The 21,585-nt window shown below is 38.6% G+C and overlaps 2 protein-coding genes across 2 annotated transcripts in view; both read right to left on the bottom strand.

Moving 5' to 3' along the window:
* The window catches only part of jakmip1 (janus kinase and microtubule interacting protein 1), a 33,257-nt gene that overhangs the window by 1,141 nt on the left and 10,531 nt on the right, over positions 1-21,585 (bottom strand). The window contains exons 3-23 of the mRNA XM_084719126.1: positions 19,821-20,153; positions 18,996-19,157; positions 17,270-17,482; positions 14,059-14,172; positions 13,315-13,461; positions 12,907-13,077; positions 11,293-11,352; positions 9,879-10,007; positions 9,152-9,280; positions 8,881-8,964; positions 7,832-7,894; positions 6,785-6,883; positions 5,783-5,884; positions 5,637-5,690; positions 4,936-5,001; positions 4,664-4,732; positions 4,043-4,120; positions 2,822-3,031; positions 1,546-1,611; positions 1,253-1,329; positions 574-1,154 (exon numbers count right to left, since the gene is read on the bottom strand). Coding sequence (XP_084575252.1) covers positions 1,279-1,329; positions 1,546-1,611; positions 2,822-3,031; positions 4,043-4,120; positions 4,664-4,732; positions 4,936-5,001; positions 5,637-5,690; positions 5,783-5,884; positions 6,785-6,883; positions 7,832-7,894; positions 8,881-8,964; positions 9,152-9,280; positions 9,879-10,007; positions 11,293-11,352; positions 12,907-13,077; positions 13,315-13,461; positions 14,059-14,172; positions 17,270-17,482; positions 18,996-19,157; positions 19,821-20,153 — 2,400 coding nt within the window. The 3' untranslated portion in view covers positions 574-1,154; positions 1,253-1,278. The remainder of the gene's footprint in view (positions 1-573; positions 1,155-1,252; positions 1,330-1,545; positions 1,612-2,821; positions 3,032-4,042; positions 4,121-4,663; positions 4,733-4,935; positions 5,002-5,636; positions 5,691-5,782; positions 5,885-6,784; positions 6,884-7,831; positions 7,895-8,880; positions 8,965-9,151; positions 9,281-9,878; positions 10,008-11,292; positions 11,353-12,906; positions 13,078-13,314; positions 13,462-14,058; positions 14,173-17,269; positions 17,483-18,995; positions 19,158-19,820; positions 20,154-21,585) is intronic.
* Positions 9,879-11,245, bottom strand: LOC146326773 (uncharacterized). Its single transcript, XM_084719124.1, has 2 exons — positions 10,336-11,245; positions 9,879-10,007 (listed from the first exon to the last, which is right to left on the bottom strand). Exons 1-2 carry the CDS (start codon positions 10,442-10,444, stop codon positions 9,976-9,978), a joined length of 141 nt encoding a protein of 46 aa, XP_084575250.1. The 5' UTR covers positions 10,445-11,245; the 3' UTR covers positions 9,879-9,975.

Here is a 21,585-nt window from a genome sequence, read left to right as displayed (position 1 = left end):
CATGTGAACCTTTCCTTTAAGCTCAACCTAATGAGTAAGTTATCAAGCAAGTGTGGCTAATGCATAACTACATACAAGTCAGCAGTTTAAATCAGCATAAAAATAAAACTTGCTGATTTTGACAGGTTTTCTTGTATTCTAAAAGAGAAAAACCCATGCAGTGGCCATATTAAGCTAATTTCCAACCTCATATTATTTTGGGTTTCCACTAGAATAGGTTCACATTCCTTCATGTTCAAAAAACACTTAGCATACATAACTGTAGCACCCCTATTCAGTCTCAGTTTCAAGCACTCAGTTTTAGCTCATGTCTTCTTGAGGCCCCGAGCACATTCCATACTCTGTACCAAACTAGCTGCACATTATGAAAATGTGTTAGATAATGATGTCACCAAGTAACAGGGTATGGCATTGACATGATCTTTGCAGACAAAAATAGCAAAAACTTACATATAACACATTAAAAGGAAGGGGAAAACCCAAAAAGTGTAATATGGCCCCTTTAAATTAGCTGTTGCAAGAATAAATAAAAGAAAAAGGAGTAAACTCTTAAAAGTAAACTTAAATAATAACCTGATCTTTGCGCTCTGCTGACTGTAGTTTATCTTCAACACATCGACGGGCTTCCAGTTTGTTCAGCTTCTTCTCTGTGAACTAAGTTGCACTGTTGTTTCCTTGGAAACACCACAGACACTGGACTTTGCCAAAATCCTCCATATCCAGTTGGCACTCAGCTTGTTTCACCCCCTCACTCAGCGCTGTACTTTCACTCTTCTTCCCCCTCCATCTTTGCTTTTCCATTGTCCGAGTGGGCATTCCTCCAGCCGAGGCTCCTCTCCCTTTAATAAGTCCTCTGATTCAGAGTTTTCTCTCAGTAAATCCAAGTGTTTGCTTCTCACAGAGGAGTTAAAGTTTTATGTTCCAGGTCCAAGAACCTCTATAGTAAATGTTATTTATAAATAAATCTCACTTTAATCTCATGTATATCTGGTTATTTGTTACATTTTCAAATATGTTTGCATTCCAGGTAAGGGTCTTCTGCAAAAGTGCACATTTATCAAAAAGGCCATAGGGTTTTCGTGAGCTGTCTACAAATGCATAAAAAACAATTAGGTCTTGTTTTGTCCTCGCTTGCCTCCACAGCACCTTAACACCTAAGAAAAGGAAACATTTTTAAATTCTTTCCTAGTTATTATTGTTGTTACTATGACTGTGTTAAATACAGATATGATACAGTGAATAAAGATACTACCTGATGTGGGTCCACGGTCACTTTCATTAAGGCCAAAGAATAAATGCTAAAGAGAAAAACAAAAAGAGGAACAAAAACTAAAGGAACACAAGGGGTTTAATCAACAGGTGAAGAAAAGAGAGAAGAAAAAGAGTCAACAAGTTAATAAAAAAAACACATACAGTATCAGTACAGTAGATGTAAACTCCCTCACACTGTCTCTTGTCAATCTTTGTCTAGTCAAATTACACTTCCTCTACTAGCCATGACAGAATACTTTTTTAGAAAGAAACAGATACAATTTGAATATGTACCTTTTCCTCTATTTCCTTTATTTGTCTCTTTTGCAAGTCAATCCTGTCCTCCAGCTCTCTAATTCTCTGCAAGGCAAAGAGAGTTGTGGTTAGGTGTCAAAATGTGTTCAAAAATTAAACTAAGACCACTTGGCCATATGTCTTACAATCATCAACATTTGAACCAAAAGAAACAGTTGTTAAACAGTTACTGAGACTGTGATCCAACTATTATATACTCTAACTACTTTGCCTACTTTCCCATCATGCCCTCTGTCTCCATGGTAGCTATGCTGGGTAGGAATGAGCTGCCATGACAACCAAAGAGCAGATTTAGCAGTAAATAGTGAAATTTATTCCATCTTTGAGACTTTAAACCTGAGCAGCTTATTCATTGACTGTGTAGTAACATATCCGCAGAAACAAATCTTTTATCCTGCTGCAGTATCTTTAGACTTATTAAAAGGGGATAATACAAATTCCATAGAAAATAAACTTGGACAGACTTCTAAATCTACAGCACAAGCCTATTAATTTAATACCATCTGTTTCAAAAGAATCTTTGATGTTGCTAATGCTGAATGCTCCATCCAAACACATCATTAATTAAGGTAATAAAACAACTGTTTAGGTCTTAATCACTGGAACATTGAGTCAGCCAGGCAACTGAGAAAATGTGTAAACTAAAGCCCAACTGTGGGGAAGAGGACACAGGTTTATTGCACTTTTAAGTGAGAAGAGATCTAGATTTTTTTGGATTTTTATTATAAAATGGACATATAGTTAGTTGCATTTTTAGTTTGCGGCCTACAAAAAACTATTGCAGAAATGGAATTAATTAGTTAGTATATTACATGACTAGAAAAAAAAACGTGTTTTATGTGTTCTATGGTTAGAGATTAGAAAAACCATGTTAGTAAGGAGCAGTACAAATGAAGCTGAAGATGTTGTGGTTGTCGATGTACTCAATGATTAACATATACTGCAGGAGCTGTGGGTGTAAAACTACTGTGAGGGCTGCGGAGTGGAGGGATACTGAAGGAGTGGGAGGGTATTCAGATCACAATGATATAGACACTCACACACACAACCACAAAGTCATTCTGTGTCATCTTTTCACTCCTCCATCTCTACATATGCACTTACAGACTGAGTTAGAGGTTGCACACACAGGGATACTGCATCTTTTTCATGGCACCAGAGGTCTGGTGGGGTCAGACGTTTCAGACAGGGACCAGGGGTCAGATTGAGAGAGGGCAGGACTCAGTAACCTGACTTGATTTGTTTAAAGCCTTACCTGCTGGGCCTGCTGTAGGAGCTCCATGCGCTCCTGTAAGATCTGACTGTCAAACTGCCGGCTCTGCCGGAGAATCTGACGCCGCAGCTTGTCCACGGCTAGCCTCAGCTCCTCCCTCTGCCTGTCTGTCAGCGACTCGGCCACCGCCTGGCATGCCGGCTGCTCCTGCTGCAGAGCGCTATACAGCGTGGCCTCCAGCTCCTCGATCCTCTGCACAGCCAGCCACATACACACATACAGGTACACAAACACACATACACACATGGACGTGCACATGCACATGCAGAAACACACACAGGCATGCACAAGCACACACATGGAGGCACGCACACAAACGGATAGACATAGGCACACAAACACACACACACATACACACTACTGTGACCATGGCAGGTATGGGGAACACTGTTCCACGTTACATCAGGGGTTATTTAGGCTTGACCTTCACATGGTAACTTTAACAACACAAACTGTGTTTTTATTCTCAGTCTGAATTCCACAGTTGCCTGACTGTTCCAACAAAGTTACCATGTAAAAACCAAGCTTTAAACCCACACAATGTAAAGAGGGACCATAAACACAAACTGACACCAAAACTGACCAAATAAAATGGTTAGAATTATATGGAGAGTGACCTAAGTGTTAACTTTTGTTTTCTGGGTACAGCCTATTTAAGTCAGTGGGAGGGGAGAATGTTTTACACACATCTGATTCCTGTTAAACCTAATCTGTCTACAACTTTTCTTAAACTTCACTATTTGTCCACTTGAACACGTAACACAGGATGTTAACAAAGGCATTACATTTTCATATTTTCTACAATTTAAGAGAGAGTAATTCATTGATTGGCCTTCTCAGAAAATAAAAGAGCATTAGGCCAATAAACTGGAGGCCAAATACCCCGGCCAATTCAGTGGCTCAGATTGTTCAACAAATTTAGACTTTATAGGTAAAAGATGCAGTATCCCAACACAATGTGACAAATTTTACCTTCATGGAGCATGTTGTATTCATGATGTTTAATGGGGTTCCAAATGTTTATGTGTCATGCTGGAATGACAATGTTTCACCGCTGCATTCTTGACTCACTTTATCATGAACCATTATGCCTTTTACAAAACCTTGGTTAATGTTGTAATTACTATAAATGAGTGCATATTGTCTATTTAACAGGTGGACTTTTGTGTAAAGGAACAAGCCATACTGCCCCAGGATCCATACCATGTAGGCCTGGTCCAAAGCCTGTTTCCTGTAGTCCAGCTCCTCCTCAAGGAATCCCTTCTGCTTACTGAACAGCTCCTGCAACGCGATGTGATAACAAATAATACAGGGCGTGGTATCATAACTGAATGACACTGACATGAGTACAATATATTCAGAAGAATCAGGAAACCATGAGCGCTACTTCATCTTTTTGACACAAGAAGAGCAAAAAAGAAGACAAGCAGATAAGTAGCTTGTTTTAAGATAAGATAACTTTACTACTTTATTAATCTCAAAGGAAATTCTTGAGTTGGATTGCTCCAAAATGACTGAAACAAAGTCTAATATAAAATATGAAGTGTACAAGGAATAAAAAAACAGCCCCTAATAGAATAACAACAGAAGTAACATAATAAAAAATAAATAAATAAATACAAGTAAATAAAATAAAAAAAAGTAGTATTGGCAGTGACACTGGAGGTGATACTGGCAGTGATACTGACAGTAATAAAAAGTTCTATTGCATCAGATATGAACATAAATTGCACATGAAATTAAATGGAATATTGTATATGATAATAACGATGAAAAGTGATTTTGCACATATGTAGTCAAAACAATAGTAAATGAATTTTTCACCTTGTCATTTTCCAGGTCAATCATCTTCTGTGTGAGAGCAGCCTCTGTGCTATCTATCTGCTTCAACCACTGTACAGGGAAGATTGGCACAAAAGAGAAATGATGAGGGGATTAATGTTCTCTCAGAAGCTAAAATAACTAAACTACTGTCATCCATATTAACGTATTAATTTGTTTATTAAAATAACTCAAATGTGTTGGCTTCATTGGGAATAAATGAAGTGTCCACTGTGTGCCAGTGAAAACACATATCTGAGAGGCCTTTCACTCACCTTTTCACACAGCGAGATCACCGTCCCGGCCTGGATCACAGCAACCTGCTCCTCATTTCTGAGATTCTACAGAAAGCACAACAGAATGATCACAAATTACAACTCTCACCCCAAAAAACAAATATATATTTTAATATGTCCAGCAGTGCTATTTATCCAACCAGATTTTCTTTTGGTGTGAGTTGAGTTTTAGGGTTACTGGCTGTAGGGTTGTCTGCCTTCTCTCTAATATCATGGAACTAAATGGTACTCAGCTACATTTGAAAAATATAAGTTTCTCTTTCCAAAAATCATGACCTATAGCAGTCAAGATAATCTACAGATCTTGTTGTGAGCAGTTTTATGTACTATTTTCTTTCTGCAGTAGAGTCTACCAGGACTACTTTAGAGTCCTACAGAACTACTATCTTTCTACTAGAAAGAAAGTAGTTCCAACATGAAACTGCTCATTACAAGGTCTGTGTGTATTTTTTTTGTGCTTTCAGCACCATAAGCCAAGTGTTGTTCACTTCCATTACACTTTATAAGAGAAGGCAGACATTTCTATGGCCAATATCTCCAAAACTCTGCACCTCACAACAAAACAAATCTAAACGGATAAATGCGACTTCAGGACAGAGGAAAAATATGGATTTTTGATTCTGGGGTGAATTGTCCCTTGAAAAGAGCTTATTTTAATCCAACAGTGTGTTTGAACTCACCCCGTTATCCCCCAGGATATCCAGTTTCTTCATCAGTTCAGGAATGATTACATCCTGCAAAAATGTCAAAAACATCAAACATCTTCTTGATGACTGCATGCAGTCTTAAAGGAAAACAGTTTGGGTTTGTGTAAGTGTTTTGTCACCTTGACTCCCTCCTGATGGCAGTAGATCTGCAGGGCACTGCTGCTGTTCTCAGGGAATGCAGACATGTGCAGATTGAGGGCAGGAGATCTGCGCTCCCTCTCCTACAGAAAACATACATCATGACATCAGTCAAACTAACATTTGTACAAGTCCTACAGTCATGTTATAGCTCATCATGACACTGGTGGCGGTGCACTGTGAGACACAGAATGTAATGTGAGTGAAAAGGGAGAGAATGAGGGGTTTACTTACATGACACTGAAAACATGGTCAGGATCTGCCAAAATGAGGGAGGTGGAAACCCATACTTTTAAATGGGAAACCAAACCAAACCAATAGGGAATTTAAAAACACATGCTGGAACTTAAAACTGAGAATGTGATCTAAAACAGATGCTACACTGTCTGCATTCAAACACAACTGCTATATAAATAGATGCAATATCAAATGATATGAGGGATAGGGAATTAAAATAATATTCTAGATGCTACATGCCTTTAAACCTCTGGGTCAGTGGCCTAACCTCATTAGACATATCTATATTTCTAACTTTAATATCAAAGAAAAATGACTTAGCAGACAAACATTAGAAATCCCAAAATTTCACTACACTATTTTATTCTTAATTATCCAAGGACATAAGCTTTAATCTTATGGAAAATGTAAACAAAATGTAGGACATGCATGCAAAAAATAGAGACAAAATGAATAAAGATGGGATTGAATGGTGAACTTAAATACATTTTTATTCAATTAAAAATTATATTCATCTCAGCATTCTTTAATTAAAAAAAATATTCCAGTTCAAAAGAGGAGATATGCACACAGCTGCCATGCAAAACACAGATGTATACAGAAGAGGACTCAAGTGTGTATAAGTGAACAGTATATGCATGTGCATCTGTCTGTCTGGTGTGTCACTGTATGTAGGTCTTGCGTCTGGAACTGATATTGTTGTTGTCACCTCCTGGTGACAGTTTGACGTTGGTACAGTCTCTTACTTCCAGTTCCAGAACCCTGAATTCCAGCAGTTCATTCTGATCCCGAGCATCCTGAACCTCAGCCTGCAGCCGCGACTCTGTCTGCTGCAATGCACACATCTACAGACACAGACACACATACAGATATGCACATATTTGTTATACAAGTTCCGTGGCTTGGCGTATTTTACAATGCATTATGAATAATCTGATTTAAACTGCAACTTTACTTATTTAAGACTGGATTTTATTTAGCCAAAGTTCTTAACTGCTTGTGTTTAGATGTTTGGCTCTTTTGTTAAATTAAAAAAAATTGCAGCAGAACAAAATATTTTGCAGCAAATCTTCATATGCCTTAAATATTAAAAAAGTATTGTTTAATATCAGTACAGAGAATATGCAATATTATGGTACTGTATCAGCATACCACGTTTCAGTCTGCAATGATATAGTATGAAGATCAGTGTTAGGGGTAATGCCCTACTAACTAACTTCTTAGAGTACTCAGATTAATTTTTTTGTCATAACAAGTCATGTAACATGGCAGCTTTGCAATTCAAGTACTCATTATCTAATTACATTTCCAAATAAGCAATCCATTACTGTTAGCATGTAACTGCATTTTCACCACTGCAAGAAGTACCACTGCCTGCACCTGTCACCAGAGGAAACTCTCAGTTGACTTTTTTGTATTTGAGGCAGAGGACAGACACAGCCTATGGCAGGGATCCTCAACTTGTTTTGCCAGGGGGCCACTTTTGTAAAATGACAAGAAGCCAGGGCCAAAGTAAAAATACATAAAAAAAAATATTTACCAGATAAAATAAATGATCATTAAAATGACCATAATTCAAATTTCTTTGAAATGATTTATTTGCAAATTAACTGACTTATTAACTAAATTAACTTGGTGTAAGGACTAACAAATAAATCTGACATTTTACTGTATCTAATAACTACAAGTGCATTTTAGTTGTAAATGCCGTTACCCAACACTGATCATGATTCAGTATCAATGGTCCTAATAAAGTGATGCATTAACAGTGTGTATAGGCTAATGCAATGTACCTTCTCATGAAGTTCCTGGTTGGTCCTGAGCAAGTACTGCTTCTCCTCCACCCACTTTGAATCCTGCCATAACAACCAAACACAACATCAGCAAGAAATGACACTGCCAGGAACAGGAGAGGGTCCCCGATGACAGGGTGTAATGGACTAAGCTGTCAAAAACACAATAACTCAAAAAACTCAAAACCTGAAAACCATCTACTGTATAGACACAGACACAAACAGACAGGGACAGAGTGGCAGTAGTAGTTTATTGATCCAGAGGAATGAAGACCACTCCTAACAGGCAAAGGTGCTGCATTCACAATCGTCAGGAACTCACAGTAACAGGAGAAACAGAAGGCAATCTGAGGTGAAAAACAGCAGAGCAGGAAACCAAAATAACAGAGCTGAATCAAGCCACAGTGGAACAGGCAATATGCGGAAAACATGCTGCAAAAAAAGGGAAAACTTCACAACGCATGAGGAAACTAAGAGTAGTGATATAAATTATTATTAATAATTTGAGTTTCTCGTGATATTCAGTATACTGTATATAATAATTAAAGTGCTCAAAGCCAGCATTTCCTAAAAATAATAATAATAATAATTATCTACATGGTTTTGACAAAATAGCCAAGACTTTTCTTCAACACATGCACAAGTTTGGCTTAGTTCTCAGACCAAAATGTTTTATGGCAACTTTTGTACACATTAAATAACTAAAGTCAACATAAACTGTGTATTTTTTTTTATTTTCATAAAAGAAAAGATATTACTGGATTATTCTTGTGAATCAATCTACTCAGAGCTGAGCCTCCTCTCTAGGTCTGACAGCACTGAAAAGCCCAAAGAAAAACAGAACCAACCACAGGAAGGACAGAGGATGAGGCAGAACATGCAGGCACAGAGCTGTGACATCACACATGCAGGAAGTGACATCACAGGATTCTGCGGCAGACCTGGTCAGCATAGCGCCAGCCCAGGAGCAGAGCGGCCAGACAGACATGCAGGAGGGCCAGTGAGAGAAGGACCAGTGAGCTCCTGTCACCATCCCTTATCTTTGTTACCTGCCCCCTCTCGGCGAGGACCTTCTCCAGGTCAACGATCTTGGCCTGGCAGCTGCTGAGCTCTGCCTGCAGCTGCTCACGTGTCTGTGGGAGGGAACATCATCCATCAGGTACCAGTTTCAATACAATTACAATAATTCACTAGACTTTACAGTACAGGAAGTTACAGTACAGTATATTTACTTCTTAACTATGTAGTTTTTTGCAAAATGTTTTAGAACTGCTGGGTAAAGGAAGCAGAAAGGTTTCGAATGTAGTGTGTAGTACACACCCTGGCCTCCCTCTCAGCATCCAGAGAGCCCCCCGTCTGTTCTTGGAGAAGGGCGTATGCCCGTTGGAGAGCTTGGTACTCTCTGGTCAACTGACGGAAACGAAGCTCTGACTCTTCACGGGAAACACTCTTCATTTAAGAAAAATATACATTAAAGATATGATAGATATATTATACAAAAAGGGACAGGGACAAAGACACGCACAAACCATTACTTCAACTTAACTGAAAACAGTGTTGTCAAATTAATCGATTTATCAATTACGATATTTCACTCCTCAATGCTCAATACAGCTTTACCAGCTGCACTTTCTTGCTCTCTGTTCTCTCTGACAGTGAGTTGACTAACATACCACTGCACTGCCCTCATAGCCCTGCCTCCTTTGACTATAGCCAGATAATAATAATGATAATAATACTAATACTAATAATAATAATAATGAGAGGAAGAAGATTTTTTATTTATTTTTAAAAAGCAACACACACAAAAATAAAAAAAACATAACATGAATTAACTCAGATGCTGTTGTGCTTCACATACAGTACAATTAACTATTAAGATTGGTTAATGAGATAATTTGTTTTTTAAAGGCCTGATTTAATACTTATACTTTAATACTTTAAAAGTTTGTCTGTAGTGTGAGTGTAATTACTCTCACTGCCAGAAGGGGGAGACAAAAGTTACCCACTGCAAGTTGCTTTCAGTGTAGCCAAAGGATTTTCTTACCTCTTCCAAATCCTCCTCTGGAGTTGCAGGCGTGCGGTCGGTGAGGTCAGTGTTATAGGAGGTCAGAGAAGAAGTCTCAGAGTCTATGGACTCCTCATCAAATCCAAAATATGTCTCCACAACATGCCTCTGCAAAGTGGCAAAGGGGGATAAAAGAGGACAGGCACATGGTTAAATCAAATCCAATTTTGTTGCCCAGCACAAAGCCAATGTTCACCTGGATTATATCAAAGCTAATTTCAAATGGATGATTTTTAATTCAGTAAAGAATCCACCATAGGTTTCTTAAAACTTAAAAATTTACTCAAGCTTCCTTGAGTATGGTAATAATTTATTCACCAACATTTTGTTTAAAACATGTCAGAAGTAGATACTGTCATTTTGTTAGATCATATTAGATCAAGTCTTTGCATGTTTGTTAATTTCTTTCTTTTCCAAACCCCACAGAGCACCTTACCATCATGTTTATAAGTCATCTCCTGGCAACCAGAGAAGTAGAGGCAGACTAGGGCACAGAGGCAAATGAAGGCAGAGAAGTAGAGGATAAGGAGGAGATACTCTGTCATGTTGCCACTAGAATGAAAGCACCCACACTAAACTATGAAGAATTTCTCCAAAATACATCTATCATATCTTGAACTATGCTAGTTGATCTTCAGGCCCTTCTGTAATGTCCACAAAGCACAACTGCTTTCCGCTGCACTCCCACACAAAATGCAAAAAGCAGACAACAAAGCTCCTGGTTGCAACCAAACTACTCCTACAGAACCAAAAGGCCGGCTTCTCATGTATTTAGCTTCTTGTTTGAGTCCAAAAAAAGAGACAAATTTCCAGGTGAAAAGTCCAAGAGCTGAGCCGCTGTGCCCAACCCTGCATCCACCAAGGTGACAAACTGGTTCCAGCAGGAGAGGTGGGAGAATACATCTGACACACATCTACAAACTCCTCCTCCTAGCAACACCTAAGATGTCCCCTGATGTTTTAGCCTAAACGTGCACACTCAAATGCACACGTATCATACCAATTAGTTCTCATCATGCCTTGCCCTTCTTTATTTATACTAAAGGAAGTGCTAAGACACAAACTGCTGCACTGAAATCAAATTTGCAATTTTTGCTATAAATGTTTCCTTGGTCGTACAATAGCAGTACACAAAATAAAATAAAACATCAAAAAACAAATGATTTTCCACTAGCTGTGGGAACAGTTCATACAGGAGTTGCGTGTTTGCTCAGCATGATACTCCCTGCTGTGAGGGATACTGTCATCATTGTCTCCTGAGCCCAATTAAACACATACATACACAGAGAGTCACACACAGAATGCTCAAGGATCAGTCAACCACATGTAGGGCAGTTGCTTAGTGATACACCACTTGATTAACAGAGTTTTTAAAACACTCATGAACTCTTACTTTGGGCACCTTGAGAGGTTTCCTCCTGTTCTTTTTGTACATCACCAATCGGTCACGTTCCTAAAGACAAACACACAACAGATGAACATCACATCTGAAATTTAGACATGACTCTAAGCTGCACACTCTTCGCTCAGTTTAATCAAAACATTAACTGTCATCAGAATATAATATTTCATGCAGCCGTGTCCAATTTTGTCTGCTTCTGATCAATTCTAGGTGGAATGAGAATGCAAGAATGAAACCAATGAATGAAAACCAGACTGTGCTGATGCTTGAGATGAAGTGGTAGTGATGAACAGCAAACAATATAATCTTAAGAATAAACCATGTGGGTTGAATTTCTATGATGACATAATTAGCTGCATGTGATGAGCTGGGCTGTGATTAAAGGTAAAGAAAGTAGTGTGGGCAGGGGAAGACAAGTGGAGGTGAATAAATGAGACACTCTGCTGAATTAGAGATTGTGTAGACATTTTAATTGAGTAGATAGATCTATACACCACAAAGCTCCCATTTGAAGGGTGCTAATTAACGTTGTTTATTAAATGCTAATTATCAAACGGGAGCTTTTCAATGTGCAAATCTCTCTCTCTTCTCAACTGTGCCAGGTTTTTTGTGATGTAGCACCCATCTCATTGGGTACAGGGATGTGTGTGTCTTTTTCATTATCTTTTCATAAAGCAATAATCTGTTACACAATCCACAACCACTGCTCATTCTGAAAATGTACAGGTATATCTAATTCAACTAATCCAGATGGTAGAGAGGAGCCTACCCATTTATGGTTGGGTGAATTGATTGAAATCCTGTTATCACTGTATATATAGGGCAGCAAAATGAATCACAAAATTACCAAAATCGTAATATGGCCATGGGCAATATCCAAATTGCAGGAAAAATATGTGACAGAACAACATTATAATGAATACAGCAGTGCTGCTGAGACACCCTGACCTACAGATCATGTTCTCCAGATGTAAGAAAACATGTTTGTTTAGTACAGACCCCAAAAATGTCATATCATCATAACCTTTTTTTTTTAAGTGTAAATGAAAATTGTGATGCAAAAATAATTCCCACTAATGGTATCACATATCACAATATCAGTAAAAATAGTCACAATATGATTTTTGTTTGACTTTTCCATATTGCGCAGCCCTAATATAAAGTATGTAATATTAATAATACTGAAATGGATAAACAAATTAGACACAAATGTCTATGCATATCCACTGAGGTAAGTAAATACCTGGAAAATCAAAGTATGTCAGTATATTAAACAAAATCATGTATCATGTAAAAAGAAAATTATAAACATAAACAATTAATAAAACAATTTAACAAAACTGCTCACAATGACAACATGTCTGATGAGAGACAAATTTATATTATTTGACAGCATATATCATTATATTATCTAGTCCTACTCCTATTTACTAACAATCTTTGAGTATTTTTTAGAAAAAGTGGGATATATCAGCTCTCATTAAAAAACACCAGAGGACTTGTGTTATAAAAACAGTGGCAATTTTAGAAATGTAAATATTAAAACCAGTTACAAGTGACTGATTTCATATACAGGGCATCTGACTGTTTGAGTAAAATCCTGACCTGCGTGAGCTCGTCAATGATGCCACGTTGCTCAGAAACCTGCAGCTTGAGGAACTCCACTTCCTGTTCCTCGTGGGCATGGCTCAGGTCTGTCAGGGAGCTTGGCCGCTTCAACTGGGTCTGAATGGACTGTTGCTGTGAGGGGGGCCGAGAGGAGGACGCTTTTTCCTTCTGAGTGAGGGAGACAGAGTAAAACAGACCAAATTGTAGTTGTACTTAAAACAATTTCATGGTTTTCCTCAAATGGCCAGTAGAGGTCATGTTTCCTTTTTGATTAAATTCTCAGCAACACCCCAAGATTAAAACTACAATATCTATCTGTTATTACGTATTTGAACTTTGCAATCTTTAACTAGAGAGAACAGGGAAAACAACAGAAAGGTAAAATATACACTGGATGCATCTCACCATCTCAGCGTTCTCTCGGCTCAGGTTCTTCAGTTTCTCTTCCATCCGCTGCAACGTTTGCAGGAGGTCATCATTCTTCTTGGACAGCCGCTTGTTCTTCTCAAACATGGGCTTCATCTGACTCTCTGCCTCTCGCACCCGCTTTAACTAGACAGAGGAAGGAAATAGGGAGGGGAAACACTGCAATCTTAAGTCCTGCTTTGTAGTGACACAGTTTTTCCAGTTTTAACAGGAGAGGAAAGATCAAGGCTGGAGGGCTTAGAAAATAAAATGTTTCAATTAGAGCAGAAACAAATAATTGATTAATTAAAGTAATCACCAACTACTCTGATAAGGACTAATAGGTTTGAGTAACTTTTTTAAGAAAAAAGTTAAACTTATTTTAGTCTCTTAAATACAAATATTTCTTGGTCTCTGTACTTCTCTATGACAGTAAACTGAATATCTTTGTGTTGTGAATAAAACAAGATATTTGATTATGTCATCTTAGGCTTTGGGAAACACTGACATGTTTCCCATTTTCTGACATTTTAAAACAAACAACTGCGAATCAGTTAATCAAGTAAATAATGATTGATTGACAATGAAAATAATCATTAGTTGCAGCCCTAGTTTGAATACTCATCTCATAGGCATGTATGTTTCTTCATGTGTTTATGTTCTTTTAAGTGTAATAATATGTGTTTCTGTATTTTCACGCCTATAATCTTTACATGTTTATTCTTCTGTAAATGTGTTCCTCACTAGTTCATTCCTTTCGTCAGCCAGCAGAGCATTTCTGTCCTCCAGTTTCCTGATGACTGAGTGGAGCTCCGCAATCTTCAGCTGAAACCTCCTCATGTCACGCTCCTCCATCTCCTGTGGAGTAGGGGGGAGAGGACAGGAGGAGGAAGACAAAATCTAAAAAAAATGGGAGTACATGCAGGCAAGCAGGCAGGTAATGGAGATGGATGGGAAAGAGGAGGTGGTGGGATGAGGGTTGAGATGCAATTTCACTGAGCAACTGTGTGAACTATACACAGTATATCCACATGCTTCTCATGACTGCATGAGCTGTATGTGCAGATATACAATATTGTTGTACATCTCCAATATGATTGATGTTTTTCCTTGTTACCGGGCAAAAATATAGTATGCACTCCAAGTCTAAATGTTTCATTTAAAATTAAAATGGTGGGAGGGGTCAGCCTGCCTAAAAGACCTGCTAAAGCAACAAAACAAACGTAAAAATGGGCTCATTTCATCTGATTTCTAGGAGAATCAGACCCAGTGGCAGCCATTAAGTACAGCTACACAGAAACAGCCCACCTTCTTGCAGATTGTCTCATTTGCTTAGGTCGTACAGAGGCATCAGCACTAAATCGAGACTGTGTCACAACCAGTTAAAAACTCCTTGTAGTAGTTTTATTTTCAATGCTGTTTTAGGAACTCATCAATAATCTCCAGAAATTACAGCAAGAATATCACACACAATGTTTTGTATTCTTTGTATGAAAATTGTCAAATGTATAGTAAATATCAGAAGAATATATGCTACTACATGATGATACAAGTACTAAAGGGATAGCGTTGATTATTTGAAGTGGGGTTATGTGAGGTACTTATCCATAGTCAGTGTGTTAACTACAGAAGATGGCAGTCAACACACCCCAAGTTTTGGGAAAGCCCCAGTACAATGCTTACTGCTGTGGACAGGGTCAGCGGTGAAACTTATTTTATCCATCTAAAAAAGGTCCACCTATAAAAAATAAAATCTATCTAAGTGTACGCTATGTTTGAAATCTTTTCATCACTTTACCTGTCAGTAAGACAGCCTTTTCAGGCAGGAAACCAATGCTATATTTCCAAAGCAACCAGACTTCTTAAGCAAAATCTGTCATTTTACATCACAGAAAACAGGAGTTGCTGGCTTAGTTGTGTTATTGTCTGAATCCAAACTAACTTTTAAAACACCAGAGTCACACAACAATAATACAAACAAACAAACTGACTGAGGATGCAGTAGACCAGGGGTATTCAATTAAAATTCAAAGAGGTCCAGTCAGAGAAAATTTCCTAAAGCAAAGGTCCGGAACATCATAATGTCTAACTTTCTTGAGTGGGCTGAACCAGTAAAATTTAAGTATAATCTATCGATTATTCTGCCGATTAATCGAGTAATCAGATAAGAAATATTCTTCTGCATTTTCTTTTATTACATTACTTCTGCTTTATTTAAGAACAATATACAAAAGAAAAGATAAGACAGGTCTATTAAATGAACATCTATAAATTGCTAAAGTAAAAACACTTTAATAATTAATGTAGATTTACTTTTACTGTATTTACTTTACTTTTTTACTTTTTTTTTCAAGCACAAAGGTAAAAGTAAAGGTAGTAATGTTTGCAGAAACCACAAACAGAAGATGGAACTAACTCTTTAAACTGAAACAGTCACCAGAATGTTTTGTTAACATGTTAAAATCACAACATTTTTCTTCTGGAGCAGGACAGACGCTCCCAGACCCCCAGAGGACAGAGGACTGGTTTACTAACATGACACCTTTTTCTCCTCTTACGAGTTTGCACGTCTGTATTTAGTCATCAAAAAAATAATGATAAGAATACAATTAAAGTACAACAACAGCAATAAAAATGTTGATTTTTCAAAAATGGAAACAATAACATGCAAAATATTAAATTGTAATTAAGTAAAAACACTAATACCACAATGTAAAAATCTGAAGTATTTTTTCCATCACAGCAGGTCAGTGATCAGTGTTTCAGTGACTCTCTGTGGATCAGTGAATAGTGTTTTATTTATGGCGGCCCGCCACATTAAAAACGTCAACACCACGACATGATTTTATATTTTTGGAGCTGCGCACCTTTTTCGGTCGTGTCTTGAAGGTAACGCTTTATTTGCACAACTCTCGCGAGATTTGTGTTCGTTGTTTCTACTAAAATAATCAAACTCGCGCGATCTTTCGTGGGTCTAGGGTTACCTTCTAGACACGACCCTCTCTGTCTCTCTGTCAAATTACAGACAGCAGACTGTCTGTAAACAGCACGATGTTACACTCTGCAGTGTTTCACACAAAGACTTTATTTGTGTGGACATCCAGGTTTGGTTTGTCACGAGTTTTGGTATTTTTATTTTTTTAATTAGTCCGAGAGGACGACGGTATCAGTGATTGATTAGTGATCAGTCTGCCCTCCTCTCCTCCCTCACTTGTTCACTCTGCTGTGAGAAGATCTCAAAGTTTCTCACAGAGAAACACAGACTCTCCTGTTTTACGTCCTTATACAGTTGTTTAATTTTGTAAGTGCATCTGGTTGGTGATGATGTCATTAACCATCAAGTTAGTTTCTGTTGTAATAAACTCCGTCATTAACAACAGTCTCCTCCACACGCAGCTTCTCTGTGTTTCCTGATCAGATAAACCAGCGCCGGAAAGACTAGAAAAGTTGCGCCAGTTAAAATAGAAGCGTCCCGTCAAAATTTAAATCTCTTAATAATTTATTGGTTATAGGTCCGGGTCCGTATCGGATGGCGTGTGGGTCCGGACTCGGACCGCGGTCCGCCATTTGGGGACCCCTGCAGTAGACCAACAAATCCTGTGTTCTGTGAGACAAAATTACTGATTTTGTTTAAGAAGTTTGGCTCATATAACTGCTGTTTCCCTTCAGAAAAGGCTTTCTGATGTTAAGGTAAAGCAGTGAAAATACAGCACACACTTAAACTAATACTGATGTTTTTCATTGGACCTTTTATTAAGTGGTTAAATACGTTTTGGTGCTAACCCTGTCCACAGCAGTACATTACTCTGGGGCTTAGGGGCATGTCAACTGTCATCTACGAAACATAACAGAGTAACTCAAAGTACCTCATACAACCTCCACTACAAACAATCCAAACTATCCTTTTAACATGTTCATGCACACATACAGATGCATTTGGTTTGTCTGTGTATACCTGGTTGTTGAGCAGGTCTGTGTTGTCCCCCAGCCCAGGCACCACCTCTCTCTTGGGGCTGCCATGGTTGTGTCTCTCAGCCTCTCGTACCTGGCCCAGCTGCTCATCTAGGGCTTCTTTCTGAAGCTGGAGCTTCTGGGTGTAGCCAGCCTGCAGCCCCAGCTCCCTCTCCAGGGCACCCACCACCCGGTCCTTCGCCTTCAACTCATCCATCTATAAGAAAGATGGTTAGGAATATGATGGTGGGTGGTCGGACAAATGAGTGAGTCAGTTTCCCATTAAATCCCAGTTACAGCCCACATTAACATCACTGGAAATATTCACAATAAATTACCATAAGTAATGCAGATATTTCTGAAATCATTTTGCAGAAAATACATCAAAGAGGTTCATGAAATTCAACAGAAATTGAGCTTGATCCATTTATTTAACTTATTTTACCCCCAGCATGAGTATCCAGTTTACATTAAGTATGTGACTCCTCTTTTTTAGTCTTACTGTGATGCAACTTCTAAATTTAAGCCTCACTGTCTACTGTACACCTTCATTCTAAGATGCTGTATGCTCTGATGGCTGACAACAGAATAAGGGAGAGACAGTGTTTTAGCTTTTAAAATATTGTGCTTCCTCTGTGGTTAATTTATGAAGCTTTTTTCTTGTTCTCTGCATTCACACAATATCTTCTAACAAATGTTCCCACTTCCACTTCCTTCTGTATTTTGTTCTCTAACACTGGTATTTCCTGTAGTGTGTGCTCTCCATCAGTCAGCCATGCTTTGCTCTTTTAATGACTCTGATACCAAATATAATAAAGCCTCCTTGTTAAAACATTCCTTTACTAAAAACAATGCCAGGTGTTGTAGCCCTACTGTGTGTAAAGGGGTTAATGACTACCTGCAGCAGATAAATAGACTTTTATTTTTGCAGATAAGAACCACACAATGAGATAAGCAGTCAGACAGACAGTGCAGCAATTAGCCTGTAACCCTCAGATAAACCGTGAGCACTGACTGTACTTAAAGAAAACAGATGTGTGATATTCAAATGTGCGCTATAAAAGTAACAGCTGCTACATTTGTCAAGTTAACCTATCACAGGAATAATAATATACGGTTTATAGAGCAGTGTAAGGTCAGTCTTTTCAGAGTCACTACAACTCCATATTTTGTCATTTAATTAAGGTTAGCTCATTGTGATGGACATAACAGAACAAATACCTGGCCAGAAAGTCATTTGCACCCTGCTATAACTTTCTCTTTTTCATTTCTCTCTTCTTTTCAGAACACCTGAATTTGTCACCTGGCCATTTTGAAAGTTTACTTTACTACTGAAAGGTTAAAGGGCCCTTTTAGGCACTCCCTTGACCCAGGGCCCGAGACAGCTGACACAGTCAAAAGCCTTAGTGATCATATATGGTATTGAATTTTAAAGATAATGAAAACCTATTTTATATTATATTTGACAGTCTGGGCAAGTTGATACTGTAAATGTGAAATAACTGGTGTAAATAAGTATATAATGGTTAAATAGGCAGAAGAATTTCTAATAAATTGTGTAACATCTAGGAAATATTAGAGTCACCAGCAAGAATGCCTTCAACAGTGTCTTTAGGCAATATTTGTTGCATTAGCCTTTACTGAAAGGCTTAGCTAGCGGCCATGTCAGTTTAAGATTAGACATCTGTAGTATTTGTGGTGTGTGTCTTCCCAGCAGCACGTTGTCTCACCAGTCGGCGGATGTCTCTCTCACAGTCTCGTTTAATGCGGTGCACCTCGTCCTGGTGCTGTTGGTAGGCAGTACGGAGATCTGCTGCTTTGGCTTTATCCGCCTGCAGAGCATTTCCAAGAGCCTCCTCCGCCTGCTTCCTGGCTGTCTTCTGCTCCTGGATCTAAAAGGCCGCACACACACACACACACAACATTAGCACACACAAAATCAAAAACAACAAAGAGAGTGATACTGGTTTCTAAACAAACCCATCCCCTATTCCATTAGACAGGTGTAATGATAGATGCCCTGTTTGTCTGGAAAGGCTACAATGGAACAATAGCTTGGCAACGGGCTTTTCCAGCCTGCTTCCTGTTTTTCAGCAGAAAATTTACAAAAGGTTTACACAGTTCCACATCAACACCCGGCATAGACACACAAACACATGTGCACTCACATAATAGTTTCAGAATGCCAACTTTCCACAATAAACTTTGCCTTAATCTAAAAATATATATTGAACACCAATCTGCAACAGTCATTCCACAATTTTGTGAGGTCACAACCTAATTACAACAAAAACATCAAAACAGCTACCACAATCTACAGATAATGTGTTTTAAATATGGTGACCTGCATCAAATGACATTTCTACAATGACAAGAGGCAGAATTTTGAGGCACATTAGGCTGAGCTCTACTCTGTGAAAATCAAGTGTGAAAGCAGCTTTTAATACTTGGGTATATTCGGTGTCACAGTTAGCATGTACAAATTTTTCCACAATCTATGATGGAAATGTAATTAATACTATATTAATGTAATCTAAATACATGGCACAACCTACCTCTTGCTGCAGCTTTAGCCTCTCCCCATCAAAAGCTCTCCTGGCCTCTTCCCGAGCCTCTCCAAGCAAAGCATTTTTGAGCTTGTCAGCAGCTCCGTCTCTCAGTGCGTTTACAAGCCCCTGAAGCCTCTGCACCTCGGCATCCCGGATCTTGATGGCCCGGGCCAGCTCGACATCATGCTGCCGTGCCACGGCCTCACGGACAGCCGCTATCTCCCGTAGCTTTTCTTCGTGGAGTTTGGCACGCAGGTCAGTGAGCGCAACAGCATGTTTGTGCTGCTCAAGCTCCCTAGCCTGCCGCTGCTCCTGGAGCCGTTCACGGAGCTTACATACCTGCAAGAGTGACACATTTTGACATTAGAGTTGCATAAGTTTCCAGTCAACCAATCATCATATATATCGCAGGCTACAAGTGTATTTGTGTGCAACAAACTGATGACTCTTTTTTTTGCATTTGTGTGCTTCAAGTGCTGGCAGTCTTTAACAAAATGGATGAACAGCTATCAAGTGGTGTTATATTCCCCAGCAGGGAGCAGTAGACACTCAAACGGAGAACAGTAATGGTGCCTGTACTGGGATAAACATGTCAAATCAAAAAGAATTTTTCATTACATGTACCTCCCTATATCTGTGTCAGCCTAGATGAATTTTATCATCATATTTCACATGAAGAAAAAAGATTAATTTCATTTGATGCTTCTGTATACTTGTTATATCCTGACTTCCAGTATTATACTAAATGCACTGCTGTTGACATTCTTACACCCATCATTCCACATACCATCTTGCAGATATGCTTTTTATGCAAAGTACATAAGCTGAGAAGGGCACAGACAGCACAGTGCCTCTCTGTGTTTGTGTGTCAATCAGAAGAACCAGAGAAGAGGCAAATCACCCTGACAGCTTTTCCAAGAGGGCAGGCCTAACCACTGCTGTAAATAAAAAGCTGATTGGCCACATTTGCACTGATGAAAAACTTGTGGAACTGGCATATCATGGCATAGAAGTATGAGCTCATGCTGAGAGCAATCACCATTATCACAGCTCCTAGTGTGAGTTTTACTTCTTTGTAAATATGTATGTATTGAATATTAGCTGCAGTAAAAAAAATTATTACAATTTTATTTTTTAAACTTTGTGACTGTGAGCCTGCATAAATAAGTCAATACTTTATAAATAATTACTTCAAATTGTTCTTCCTCTACCTCCTTTGTGATGATGTAAAAGGGACTACCACTCTACTGTCAATGATATATTTACATGCTAAAAATATTCAAATTTTGCCCTTGTTCCAAAAAAACACAATATTCCTACTAAGCTGTTTACATGGCTAATAAAAAATAATATTCCACTAATATTCCCATTAATATGCAGTTGAGCATTTTCATACTCTGATGGAAAAGTGGAATGGCTGGAGCCGCTTGAGCCATTTTGCTTCTTTGCATCAAAATAGTATTTTGTCCACTGGTGGCTGACTTGTGCAGCTGTGCCAACACAGCCTCCTTTCATTCATTCAACCACCTTTCTGTCTTGTCATAGTCAGACCTGCAATATTTGTGGATATCCAAAAACCTACTGATATCCAAGTCTTTCATAATGTTTACAAGTAGGTGTTTGTTTCTCCATCCGACTAGAAATGTGGGCTTTTCTTTTCTTGAAAAGTGTTGGCTAGCTGGTTTCTTTGCAACACACAAAGCTGACTGCAAGCACACAAGAGGCTGCGTGTCACAAACTGATAAAAACCCCAATTGAGATGCATATTGCA

The sequence above is a fragment of the Lutjanus erythropterus genome, chromosome 5, assembly GCF_056507025.1.
Source record: "Lutjanus erythropterus isolate fLutEry1 chromosome 5, fLutEry1.hap2, whole genome shotgun sequence".
NCBI lineage: Eukaryota > Metazoa > Chordata > Actinopteri > Lutjaniformes > Lutjanidae > Lutjanus > Lutjanus erythropterus.
Note: the sequence above shows the minus strand (reverse complement) of the source record. Positions and strands in the feature narration are given on the sequence as shown.